At 37.8% G+C, this 12,638-nt stretch overlaps 2 protein-coding genes across 10 annotated transcripts in view; one reads left to right on the top strand and one right to left on the bottom strand.

Annotated features, from left to right (window-relative positions):
- The window catches only part of SMC4 (structural maintenance of chromosomes 4), a 110,168-nt gene extending 98,812 nt beyond the window's left edge, over positions 1–11,356 (bottom strand). The window contains exons 1-5 of one of the 6 annotated variants that reach the window (XM_034781629.1): positions 11,220–11,356; positions 8,812–9,007; positions 7,493–7,671; positions 6,676–6,867; positions 4,477–4,653 (exon numbers count right to left, since the gene is read on the bottom strand). In XM_034781629.1, coding sequence (XP_034637520.1) covers positions 4,477–4,653; positions 6,676–6,867; positions 7,493–7,671; positions 8,812–8,941 — 678 coding nt within the window. In that variant the 5' untranslated portion in view covers positions 8,942–9,007; positions 11,220–11,356. Of the gene's footprint in view, positions 1–4,476; positions 4,654–6,675; positions 6,868–7,492; positions 7,672–8,811; positions 9,008–10,342; positions 10,553–11,219 lie in introns of those variants that run through there. The other 5 variants (XM_034781632.1, XM_034781630.1, XM_034781631.1 and 2 more) reach the window with 5 other exon arrangements.
- A 466-nt stretch (positions 11,357–11,822) lies between these two features.
- Positions 11,823–12,638, top strand: part of IFT80 (intraflagellar transport 80) — a 169,181-nt gene continuing 168,365 nt past the window's right edge. For 2 of the 4 annotated variants that reach the window (XM_034781309.1, XM_034781306.1), the window contains exon 1: positions 11,823–11,929. The gene's annotated coding sequence lies outside the window, so the exon portion shown is untranslated. Of the gene's footprint in view, positions 11,930–12,014; positions 12,150–12,638 lie in introns of those variants that run through there. The other 2 variants (XM_034781310.1, XM_034781307.1) reach the window with 2 other exon arrangements.

Raw genomic sequence — 12,638 nt, 5'->3', positions numbered from 1 at the left:
AAAGTGTACAGTCTGCCCTCACCCATGTTTAATAAGACACACTGAAATAAAAGCTCACAAAACACTCACTTTTCCAGTGTTCAACAAGTTTGCTAATTACAAAGAGTAACACTGTAAGCAAATGAAGATTTTATGATCTGCAAAGCCAGATTCTGAACAAATCCAATAAAAAGTATCAGATGACACTCCCTGAATATAACTGAGAATTATTTTAGAACCTTAGACTTCAAATCTGACAATATACAATAAGTATGTGTATTAATCTTCAAAAAGTCAGATTTCTCAAAACAAAGTGGATTTTTTTTTGAGAAATGTTTTGTCTGACATGAAAAATTTAGTGACCTCTAAACATTAGGTTTTAGAATACTGGAAGTATAAAAGAGGCACCAATTATCATATCCCACTGCACTGGGTTCACTTCAGCATGAAGCATTAACACTAACACAGCAGTAGCATAAACTACTTTTAGTACTCACTCGAATAAATCTATGTATTGCTTATGAGCATTTTACATATAGGAATTGAACTTTCATGTGGATTAAAACAAATGCAATAAAGACATTTTGTAAAATTAATCCTACCCACTGCTCACAAACTTGTCCTAAAAGTGGAGGAAAACAAACAAACAAACAAACAAACCTGCTTCCTTATTTGAAAGCAAATTGCTCCCCCAACCACTAAGTCTCCCAACCCACTAAAAAGAGCAATTCCTAAAATATTTCCATGGGCCAACAGGTGAAAGGAGATTTTAATATATTAAGACTGCTGCCAGCAAAAGTTTAAGTCATAAGACAAAAATACACTGCCATTGGCTAAAAATTTATTAATACACTGCAGAATGTTGTTCCAATCAGTTAGAACTACAGGGACTATATTTTTTCTTTAAAATTGCTTAAAGGTTATCTGAAAATATTAGAAGTAAAAACCTATCAAGATTAGAATTGTATATTTTAAATAATCCGCATAAGAGGATATGTTCAGCACATAACTTTCAATCTACCTTAGAGAAAGCATATTGAAAATCTCACAGTATTTTACTTTTAATACTTCAACAATTTAGCAGAAATTAAGATTATTCTGGAAAATAACTGAATAGGAGCCAGCTATCTACTGTAGGGCTGGATTTTCCCACTCTTCTTTAGAGGAGACTGAAGTTAATTGTGTACTGAACTGCCTCTCTCATCTTGGAGACATTTAGCAGAATTGTAGTCTTAATAGTTCTTCCCCCACCCCATTTGCTGGTCACATTCAAGTGTTTTTGCCTATCCCTGGGAAGTCTATGATCTTGACAGATCTCTAGAAGTTCTTCCCCTTTAGTTAGTATTCCTTTTAGTCACATCCACCATCATTCCAGCAAAAATGAAGTAAACAAGATGCCCCTTCAAGCTTAATGCTAATCACTGCCTGGAGGAGCCATTGTTGAGTAACAAGAAGTACAGCCACCTCCTCCATGAGTTTAGCATGTTGTAGCCAGAACATTGAACCCAAAAATACAAATTAACACAATTCTTGTTCTACATACAAATTCATAGCATTACCATTATAAGCAAAGTTTTAAAAAATAACCTTAGGTTTTATTTGCTGCTGTTTACAGATAACCATTTTACATCACAATTTCAGTAATATTTTAAAATTACATTATCTTAAACCCAACAGCAAGATGCTGGACTTTTCTACAATATGATATACTTTTATTATAAGCTTTATAATGACAAATTTCATTTTTGTATTATAGTTTTAGATAGCCTGTGGAACATCTGAAAGGTACACCTGGACAATTTTAAGTGTTTACCCCCAAATTCCTAATATTTCATAGCATTTAACTTTATTAAAAATCTAAAGTATGCGGTGCTGAAGTTTTAAGTAACATTTTCCCCCACTTAAATGTTGCTAATTTTCCAACTGAAGCCAGTCTTTAAATAGTTTTCAAAGGTTTAAAACCAAAATATATTTGTCAAGTCCAATTTTAGGAGAATAATTTTTGCAACAAAGCTTTTAGAAGCTATTAGAGGGTGTAATACCTGAGTAACCTTTCTGACAAGGGCTCTTTGTTGAAAATGGTACTGCTCCTGCTGCCCTCGCCTTCGGCAAAAAAACCAAAACAAAACAGGGTTCTTTGAAGACTGTAGGCAGAGAGGCTATTTTAGAGGTTGTGCTTCAAGTGTGTTCAGAATAGCAAACAATACTAAGTGGACCTGATAGAGAGAACCATACTAATTCAGTTCTATTTAGTTTGACTAAAATTTTAAAATTTAGGTGCCTAAGTTGGACACCTAAATCTATTAGGAAAAAGAGAAAGAAGAAAACTAAGTAGAAATAGAGGTAGTCTAAAGGTAGGTATTTTTTGTAATGAGGGATACTGAATCCAGTAATTAGGTACCGAATAACTAAGTTTAGTTACTATAAGTAGGTTATATTCTGCCTTTGATCTTTATACAAACTTCTCAATCCACAGCTTAACTTTCACCATTATCAATAAAGACAATAGTATATATCTTAAATTTATATGCTGGCCCAGACCTCTTAATTAAAAATTGTATTGGGCCCTCTCCTCAGAATGAGCACAATATTTAGCGGGTCAGGATTTGTGGTATTCACTTAAAATTGGACTAAAAAAAAAATTCATTTAAATCTGAAAAAACAGAGATATATTAAGTCCAGTTTCAGTTATAACAGAAAAGTAGCAACACTTTAGTGGAAATGTTATTTATTGATTCTTAAATTAAGCATTTAAGGTATGTTCTGCTGTAATCATGTGGACAGCCATATTTTAAATAAAATATTTTTAGCTATATTCCCCAGCCCTCAAATATTCAAGGCTGTCATTTTCCATTGGTAGTTATCAGTTCACATGCCCTTTGAGTCAATTAATCATCAGCATTTTTTGAAGCAGAGCTCTACAGACATTTGCACAGGGAAATGGACTTGCTTTATTGAGAAAGACTATTTGCATAGAAATCTGGTACATCTTCCTCTGCACAGTTAACAATAGTACTTCGCCCACACAAGGCCAGAGGAGGAGGAGCAGGGAAGAAAGACCCACCACCCTGCCCTAATGCTGGTTACACAACATTCACTACCTTTCCCATCATCAGATGAAAACAGTGGGACTCATACGTGGTGGCTCCCCTCTAATAACTTTATTTTGGTAGTCCAGTGGACTACCATAATAATAGGTGAGTTTTCACTAATTCTGAAAAAAAATCTGGAAAAAACAAAAAAAAATGTGTGTGTGTGTGTGTGTGTGTGTGTGTGTGTATATACACACACACACACACACACACATTTGATGGAGGGTTGGTTTTTTTGGGTGGGGGTGGGAGAGAGGAATGGAAGGAAAGCCACCTACATTAAAAAGAACTATGCTTGGCAGGATTCTTTCCCAGATATTTCCCCACCTTCATCCAAGTACTGGAGAAAACACCTTACACCAGGGGTCGGCAACCTTTGGCACACGGCCCATCAGGGTAATCTGCTGGCGGGCCGTGAGACATTTTATTTACGTTGACCGTCCACAGGAACGCCCCACCCCCGCAGCTCCCAGTATCCGCAGTTCACTGTTCCTGGCCAATAGGAGCTGCAGGAAGCCCAATTATTTTTAAGTTAGGAAGCCCTGAATGCTTTTTTGCAGGCTTTGTCTCAAATGGTGAATGTAGGACACCAGCCCCTTCACCTTTGAACCAGGAAGTGGAAATATGTTACAGGAATGCCAAATTCGCTCTTTAAAAAAAAACAAAAAAACAAAACAAAAAACACACCAAACCAAAAACAAACAAAAACAAAAAAACCCCACATTTTTAAAAAGCTTGAATGAGGTTTGCTGTGAGCTTTAATTACTTAATTGTGCAAGGCTGATTTATGTACCCCAATACTTTAAAAGTGTATTTTTAAAAACTCCATCTTCTGCAGTTGTCACACAAGCGTAAAGAATAGCATGCTTAATGTGATGATAGCATATATAGACTGAAAGCAACACAATCCTATCTAATTTCAATATGTATGTACCTTTGAAGTAAAAACATTTCAATGTCATAAAACACTATGTAGACAAATCTCTAATTATTTCACATTTGAGCTGACTCAGTATTGATGCATTTTATCTAAAGGATAAACAAGTTGCTGAATCTCTGCCACGCTTAAGCAGCACAATAATATTGGGGTTTAAGATTTACTTTACTACACCAATATTTACGTGCTGCTAGGGCGGAACAAGTATAGCAATTCTATTCATCCAAATTTCAGGAACACACTCAGCAGTACAAACCTTTGGACTAGAAGTATCTTCAACTGTTTCTCTTCCTTAAATTTCCAAAGCAGCAAATAATGATTCGCATTTTTGCTAGAGCATGCAAACCATGATGTGCTGCTAGAGTACTTTAAGGCCTCAAATACAAGAATCAAAGTATCTAGACAAATTTACTTTGTTAGGAGTTTAAGAAAAGTTGTATTTTTAGACTCAGAACTAATCAGACTTACCTGTAAAATTAAAAATCTATTATGGTCCAGGTCAATTCCATGGCTTCGAAGAAGAATACCAACATCTTTGAATGTTTTCTTCTTCCCACTGATGTGGTAGACAGAAGAATTATCTCTGTAGGTAGTTCTAGATACACAGAAATTGCTGTTGGGAATGACTTCATAATCATCCCCTTCCTGTTTTGAGGAAAAAACAAAACCAGAAAAACAATTGTTAGTATAAAGTCACAGCTTACTTCAGATTTCACTGTTAAGTGCAGTTTTACCCTCATGTTCAGGCTTTTACAAGGCAACTGTACCCTGGTTCCCAGTTCTATTGAAGTGTATAATAAATCTTAGAGCGTGCACACCTCACTAAACATGCAATGTTTTTGCTTCCAAAAACAGCCTTGAAAACAGCATAGAAGCACTCTATACAAGTTTAAACTGAGTGGGCCTTAATTTTATGCCTCTCCCTCCTCTCACCCCAGCTACTGCTTTAAAACACCATAGTCTCTGTTTAGCATCTAATGACAGATTTTTTTTCTTGCTACACTCTCCATGCATATCAAAAAGAAAAAACCTTGATCAAATTCAAAGAGGCTACTTCTTCTTTTAATCTTTATATTAGGACGCCTTGAGTATTTTAACATAATTGCTGTCTTATTTTTGAATAATTTAAAGTCTTTTTTTTTTTGCGGGGCTAAGGAAGAGTTGTTACTTTAGCTAAGTGCCTCTGAAGCCATCGAACAAATAGAAGATACAAAAAATGACACACTTAAAAACGGATACATTGAACACACACACACACACACACGTTTTTGTAGCTAGTCAGATCTTTGCTTTACCTGAAAGCAATAGATACAACCAAATTTGATTTTTAAAAAGCAAGTTTTAAAGAAACGCAGTAGTTCTAAAATTTAAGAAAGTGGTCTACCACTTTAATGGAATAGCCCCCCCCAGATTCAATCACCTTTAATATCAAATCCATTCAGAAGTTGTTTTGCTTCATGAAATTAGCTTCGCGGTATTATGCAGATACAAATGAAAGCCACAATAAATTTAATTATTGGACAGGCTAGTATAATATAAATACAAGTCAAATTTTTATTTGTATTTAGATATAGTTTAATGCAGACAAACAGTGCTTCAATTAAAATGCATGAAGAGTCTGTTTTTACAATACCCTTGCCTAAATTATATATTCTGGTAATCTATTAACTAAAATCTTTTGACTTTCAATAAGCTTTTTATAATTTACATCAGAAAGCAAGTACACTTCCCCTTTTTTATTTCTTCAGTTGCATGCACAAAATTATCCCAAACGTTTCTTGGACAATTAAGTCAATATTTCAGCAGTGTTGAACAATTTATTGAAAAATATTAGAATCCTTTAAGTAAAATTTTCCCTCAAGCTGTAAGTAACAATAAATCAACAATACAACATAAAAGTTCGCACTAAGTAAAGTGGAAAGCAAAATAGATGTTTTAAATTTTTAATTTTCAGTCAAAATGAAGGTCACATCGACATTTTATCCCTAATATTTCAGAAAATGTTTAGTCTTTTTAGGTGAAAGTCTTGTGATTGTTTAAATTGATAATGTACTGTGATATAAAGTGTGTGTATGCATCATAAAAATGTCAACTTTAAGCTACTATAAGTTGATATTGAAGTAGAAAATATCTAAGGCTGATAAGTATAAAAATATTCAGTTTTTAATCCTAAAATCTTAAAAAAAATCTACATAATGCATGCTACACCGTGTTCTAAATTGTATCTGATTTTAGACTTATAAAAAAGTATCAAAGAAATCAGATACACACAACCCTAGAGAGAGAGAGAGTGTATTATAAATATAGATATATAAATAAAAACATTTCTCATGTGACTTGATGGTAGAATAAAGTTTAGTATTTTTAAACAACTTTAAAATAATGTATTATCAAACACTTTTCATCCAGAAGTTCTAATGACAAGTTGTGTCTACTCAAAGTGGAAATTAAGCACTACAAAAAACAAATCTCCTTGAAGTTGTGTACTTTTTCAGCCAGCTAGTTTGAAGTATTCTACTTCATAAAGGTAAACCGATCACATGGGCAAGTTTTTCATTCTAAGCTAGTTCCACATTAAGAAAGACAGTAAAATGTTAAATTCTCATATCCTTAAAAAAAAAAAAAAAAGCCTCAGCATATTTTTTCTTTAAACAGAAGAATACGTACCTTGTCAACAATCTTTTGAAAGTGAACTTCCACAGTACAACTCTGGATGTTCTTGTGTTCGTCAGAATTGTGGATCAGCACAGAAAGCTTTTTGGATCTGATTTTTTGTGCCCGATACCCAAATACAAAAAGCATTGAATCAATGACATTGGATTTTCCACTGCCATTTGGTCCAATAATACAAGAAAAACGCTGCATAACAGAAAGAAACAATATTCAAATTTACAATAGAAACTAGCCAATTTGCTTCATCTACTTAATTTGTGGACATCTGAAAATACTGTTATTTCTAGTGCAGGAAGTTGCAGACTATTGGGAAGCTTAGTTTTTACTGCCCCGGGGGGGGGGGGGGGGGAGAAGAGAGGGGGGGGGGGGGGGAGAATAAAATACACCTCTGGTTAGCACAGATTTCTAAGTTTTATTCTGTAAAGTCAGAAAGCTATATTGTACCCAGTAAGCATGGTTTATAAAGAAACAAGCTCATAATTAACCACATGATTTTCTTGTATTTGTGATTTAACCCCTAAACGTTGTTCAGTAAATCGAATAAAGCAAAGACGATATATGCTTAAGTTGTAGTTTACTTCTAATTCAAGCATGGTACAGTATCAAAAACTTACACTTTGACTACAAGTAATCTATTGTCCTTTAAATAAAATTAGAGTATCATCATTAAAGTAATTCTCACTCTTCCACTATAAAATATATAAAATAAGAAGTTATTTGCTGATAAGTTGTGTTCACAGTACTGTAAGGAGTACTAGAGACAAAACAAAATTTTACTTTGGTTTAGAAGTTACTTAAAATAGAAAAATACCTTATGAAAAGGTCCCAGAATTTGTTCCCCTGCGTAGGATTTGAAGTTCTGGTTTACAATATGAGTTATCATGAGGCGAGGAGCTCCAGCTTCATTGGTCATTGCTGGAGGTGGGGGAGGAGAGATGCTACTCAAAATCTCTTCTAAACTTCGATTATCAAGTACCCCATCTGAAGCTGCTAAAAACATCCAAAATAAAAAGAAAAAACTATATAATGTCTCAATGACTAGAGAGACCTTCTAAAAGCCTAGTTGAAGCAGAAAAAGTAAAAATTTGCTTCTATACAAACTAGGAATCTATACTTTCACTTTAAATTATTAAAACTGAACGTAAGTGGAGTTAAAGCACCTTTCTTCCAAGGAGCTAATTTTTTAGAAAGTAGACACTTAAGATGTCTCATCCGTTCACTAGTGGGGTTACTGTTTCATTACATAATGCTTATTCTAACACTTTGCAAGGCAGTGTGAAATTACAATAGTTACATTTAAAAAGCCTACAAATCCATACAAATGAGCAAAGTCTTTCTAATTAATAACTGGACAGCCACATTTCAGGCGTGCTCACACATACTGTAAGGAGGAGGAGATTTGGGGATGGTTGAACAATGCCCTGAAAAACTGTAATGACAGCACAACTTACTCTTGAAAGGCAGGAAGTTTGTTACGAAAACAAACTGGCCCCTTGGATTTCAATTATAGTTTTAAATAAAACAGCTTTTCAACTGTTAAAAGCAACTTTTTCTTTAAGTAGACAACTCTGACATCACTTTCCACATATTAACCATTTATCAAACATCTTACTTTAATAACATAACATACATGGCTTCCTAAAACCAGTTTTCTACAGATATTTCCAGCAGAAAATCAATTCTAACACAAGTTTAATACATAATGAGTAATTGCCTAAAAGTAATTTATTTTAAGAAGAATTTCAAGTCACTGCCACTTATTCCAGCCCAAGAAATCCCATACTGCAGGATGCATCTGTAGCTAAAATAATCCTGCTACCATAATCGGAAGTACTAGACAACGTAGCAAGAATATGAAATCTAGGCTTAGCTGGAAGAAACATTGCCTACCAACAGCATTTTTACCTAACCTAAAACACCGATGCAAATGCTTTAACTCTTTCAAAGCCATATTTGCAGTTTTAAAATCAGATTTAAATTCAACTTGTCAAAATAAAAAAATTATAGTATCCCTTCCTAGATAGAAGCTGAATCTGAACTGGAGTGGCCTTAAGTTCAGCAAGATACTATCATGAAGACATATCACTAAATTTACATGCTTGGTACATCGGAATCATAGCAAACACTTACCTTGCTGAGATGCTTCACTGATGCATGTGTCGGCTTCTTTTTCCACTTCCATATCACTGGTGGATTCCTCCAAGGGCTCTTTGCCTTTTTGACGGGCTGCAGAGGAGGTTTTGGTCCTTTTGCTTGGCATGATTTCTGTTGGCTGTTCCCCTCCGATTCCAAGCAATCAAACTACCCAAGGGATATGTCTCCTTTGCTAACACAAACAAGAAAAACCCCATGACCCAAGTGCTGGGCGTATCACCCGTTAAGGTCTATAACTGTGCATGTGTATCCAAAATGACTACTACTATGTGAAATCCATATGAATTTCAAAGATAGGATCAGGATTTCAACCAAACTAAAACTCAGCCTTTAGTCACCATATTATAAAGTCCCTTAAATTGGTAGCTTTATCCCCTTGGCTTTTACATAAAAGTAGAGGACATCCATCTATTGAAACCCATCATACAGACACATTCTGATGTGGCAGCATTAAAACTTAACATCCATATTCAGATAAAGAATAATTATGATGTTGCTGGCAAGTGTCATTTCAGTAATAAACTGAATGAACATCCCAAGCAGATATGTTCTTGAAGAAGCACTTTTATATATATACACACACACCTAAGATTTTCTAATAAGTATTTTCAGTAGTCTAATCTAATAATACTCAGATACTTTCCACTCTATAGAAAGTTTCTAGTCCAAAGGACATTAAACTGAACTGTTTCCCAAAAATGTAGCTAAATGCTCACTATTGGCAATGCTCAACACTTAAAGACAGCACACCAAACAAAAAGCAAATTAAGTATCAGCAGTAGATTTGATGTTAATGCTTGATCAAGGGGAAAAAAAACAGTACAAAAGTCCCCACTTGGCACATAAAGGCAGTTGCCAAAAAAGCAAGAATAGAAAGCAGCTCAGGAGAAAGATGAAAAGCAAGAAGCCTGAACTAGTAAAATATTCTCCTCAAAAAGTCTAAATTACTCTATCACACCAAGTGGTGAATTTTGGTTGGAGAAAAACAGACAAGAAAGTATACTTCTCACAAGATAAAAACGGACGTGATTGGAAAGTCATCTTACAATCGGTGCCAATCATTTCACATTTTCTGACCTACCTACAGTCCCAACCCACAGGAGTCCTTCATTTGGGACAACAGGGGTTGGGATGGGGATGGGGGTGGAAGATAGAGGGAGAATTCGTTTTAAGGCAATTTGAGTCTATGCCCATTCTCCGTGACTGTTTGTTTAAAACAAAACAAAACAAAGTCCTATAGGATTTTTTTTAATAACGTTAATTCAAATTGAGTAGGGTAGTTAATCATACAAAAATACTGAAAACAGATTTAAGAGTCATTTACAATATAACTATTTATCATCAGCTTTTAAATCTGGGTTACCTCGCATCTCAATCTGAATCACCTTGCCAAGCATGAATCATTTACCCCAGTTATTCCCTGATCATCTAACAGGTATTTATGTCCAAACCCACCGCCCAAAAAAAAAAAAATCAAAGGTGTTTCTTAAAAGCAACACTTACGGACCTGCTGCCAAGTGTGAGTCTCATTGCGATTAAAAACCAAGAAGATTCCCCCATTTGGAAAATATTCAATGTGAGGGTAATAACTGATGTCAGCGACCAGTGATTGTGTTGCGCATTTCCCTCAGAATTGTTTTGGAAGCAACCAGTCATCCTAAAGTTCCCCATAGCCCCTTGGTCTGGGTCTTTAGGGGTTTCCCTAGGGTATAACTGTCAGAAGTAGTTGAAAACACATTCACAAAGACGACCCTAGTCTGCAGACAGATTAAAATCAGGCCTCACAAACTTGTTACTGCGCCTCTCCTCCAGTGATTGGTATCTGATGAATGGGTCCCCATAGGTCCATAAGGATACAACGGGGAATCCGCTCTCTCCCATAGGTTGCAATGGACCCCCACCCATGATTCGGTAGATATAATACTGCTGGTGGTGGTAGGTCGCCGCCCCGAGGAACAGAATCACCCCACTCTTCTCTACGTGAGGAGTGCCGCTCCGTGCTCGGGAAGGGCCAGTTACATTGGCGGTGGTACGGAACGGCAGTCAGACAGTCGCCCCACCCCGCGGGACTGCAGATTAAAGACGTGGGAAAAGAAGCCGCCGCCGCCTTTCGCTCCCCCGAAGGGGTGGGGGGAAGGGAAAAGAAAGGGAGGGGGGGAAAAGTCCGCCGCCCCTTGCTCCCCACCCGCCAGGGTAGCTTACGTAGGGAAATCTACAGCTACCCCCCAGGCAGGCTCTATGGGGAGGTCCCCCAGCTCCAGTTACAGGGAAGAGAGCCCCCCAGCTCCACCTGTCCCCAGATAAATTACTAGGCACTTTGCTGGAAGCGCTGCTGGCCGAGCCGCCCCAGGGTTCGCAGTCCTGTCAGCAGGCAGAGCTGGTACCTTGTACGCGGAGCAGGCGGCGAGCTGCCCCGGCAAGACTTCGGGTGACGCTGGCTCTGGAGAGTCCGGCCGGCTCCTGCCTGCTGCAGCTTGGCGGCTTCTACACTCGAAAATGGCGCCCAAACTCCAAACTCGAACCGAAATTCGTTAGAAACGCGCGGAGCATGCTGGGTAAAGAGAGGGACGGCTGTCGGCCTCCCACAGGTTTGAAAGGAGGAAAAAAAAAAACCCTCCGGCGCCATATTGTTTTCCGTTACTGTGCGGAACGGGGTAAAAATAAAATAAAAACATTTACAGAGTTTTGGTAATTTTTAATTTAAAGTAAATGAAAATAACGGTACTTAAAGGCGCCTAAGTGAGGAAAAAATCCTACTAATTTAAATGATAGTGTGGGTCAATGGGAGGAGCTTGGTTGCCTGGTAACGGCCTGAGGGGCGATGGCGGACGAAACTAAAAAAGGAATAAATATATTTTAAAAAAATTTAAAATATAAAATTATAATAAATATATTTTTTAAATATATTAATTAACAGGCCCGTCCGATGACGTCAGTGATTTGTCACCTGGCTTGGGAGGGTCCGTTAGGTGGACGGGGGAGTGAGGAAGTCTCGCGCGGGGATAAGCGTGGGAAATCTCGCGGGAAGTAGCTATAGAGACAGAGCGGCTTCCTTGCAGCGTTTGCTAACAGAGCGGAGAGGACTGAGAGATTAGTAAGTGGTGTCGCTCGTTGCTTCCCCCGACCCCGTATTAGGAGTTCTAGGGCGCCCTTAACTGGGGAGGAGGAAGCTTGTGTTAAATCTGTGAGGGTCTGGGAGCAACTGACAGCCCAAGTGCCAGCGACAGGGTCCTGCCCTGGAGAGTGTTCTCCACGCCCATTCACTCTCCCAGCTTGAGACTTGTACCCCTAGACCGACCAGCTGCCTTGGACAGGTAAATTTCCAAAAGGGGAGTTGGAGGGGCTTCCCCCTGTTACCAGAGGTGCTGGAGCAATTTGTATAGTGGGGGTGCTGAGAGCCATTGAACCAAACTGTAAACCCTGTGTATAATGGAAGCCACTACAAGCCTGGGGGTGTGGCAGCATCCTTAATTCCAGCACCTATGCCAGTTACCTGTCTTGGGGAAGTGAGAGGATGAGGGGGGAAGCCCTCTACTCCCGTAATGCCAGGGTCTGGAGTTATATGGAGATATACCTATCTCATAGAGCTGGAAGGGACCTTGAAAGGTCATTGAGTCCAGTTCCCTGGCTTCACAGCAGGACCAAGTACCATCCCTGACAGATTTTTGCCCCAGATCCCTAAATTTCCCCCTCAAGGATTGAACTCACAACCCTGGGTTTAGCAGGCCAATGCTCAAACCACAGAGCGATCCCTCTGGAGTGGTGGCCCACTATAATTTCCTTGTGGAAAGTGGGAGGGGGGA

This window comes from Trachemys scripta, chromosome 9 (assembly GCF_013100865.1).
Source record: "Trachemys scripta elegans isolate TJP31775 chromosome 9, CAS_Tse_1.0, whole genome shotgun sequence".
Classification (NCBI taxonomy): Eukaryota; Metazoa; Chordata; order Testudines; family Emydidae; genus Trachemys; species Trachemys scripta.
This window is presented reverse-complemented; position numbering and strand designations above follow the sequence as displayed.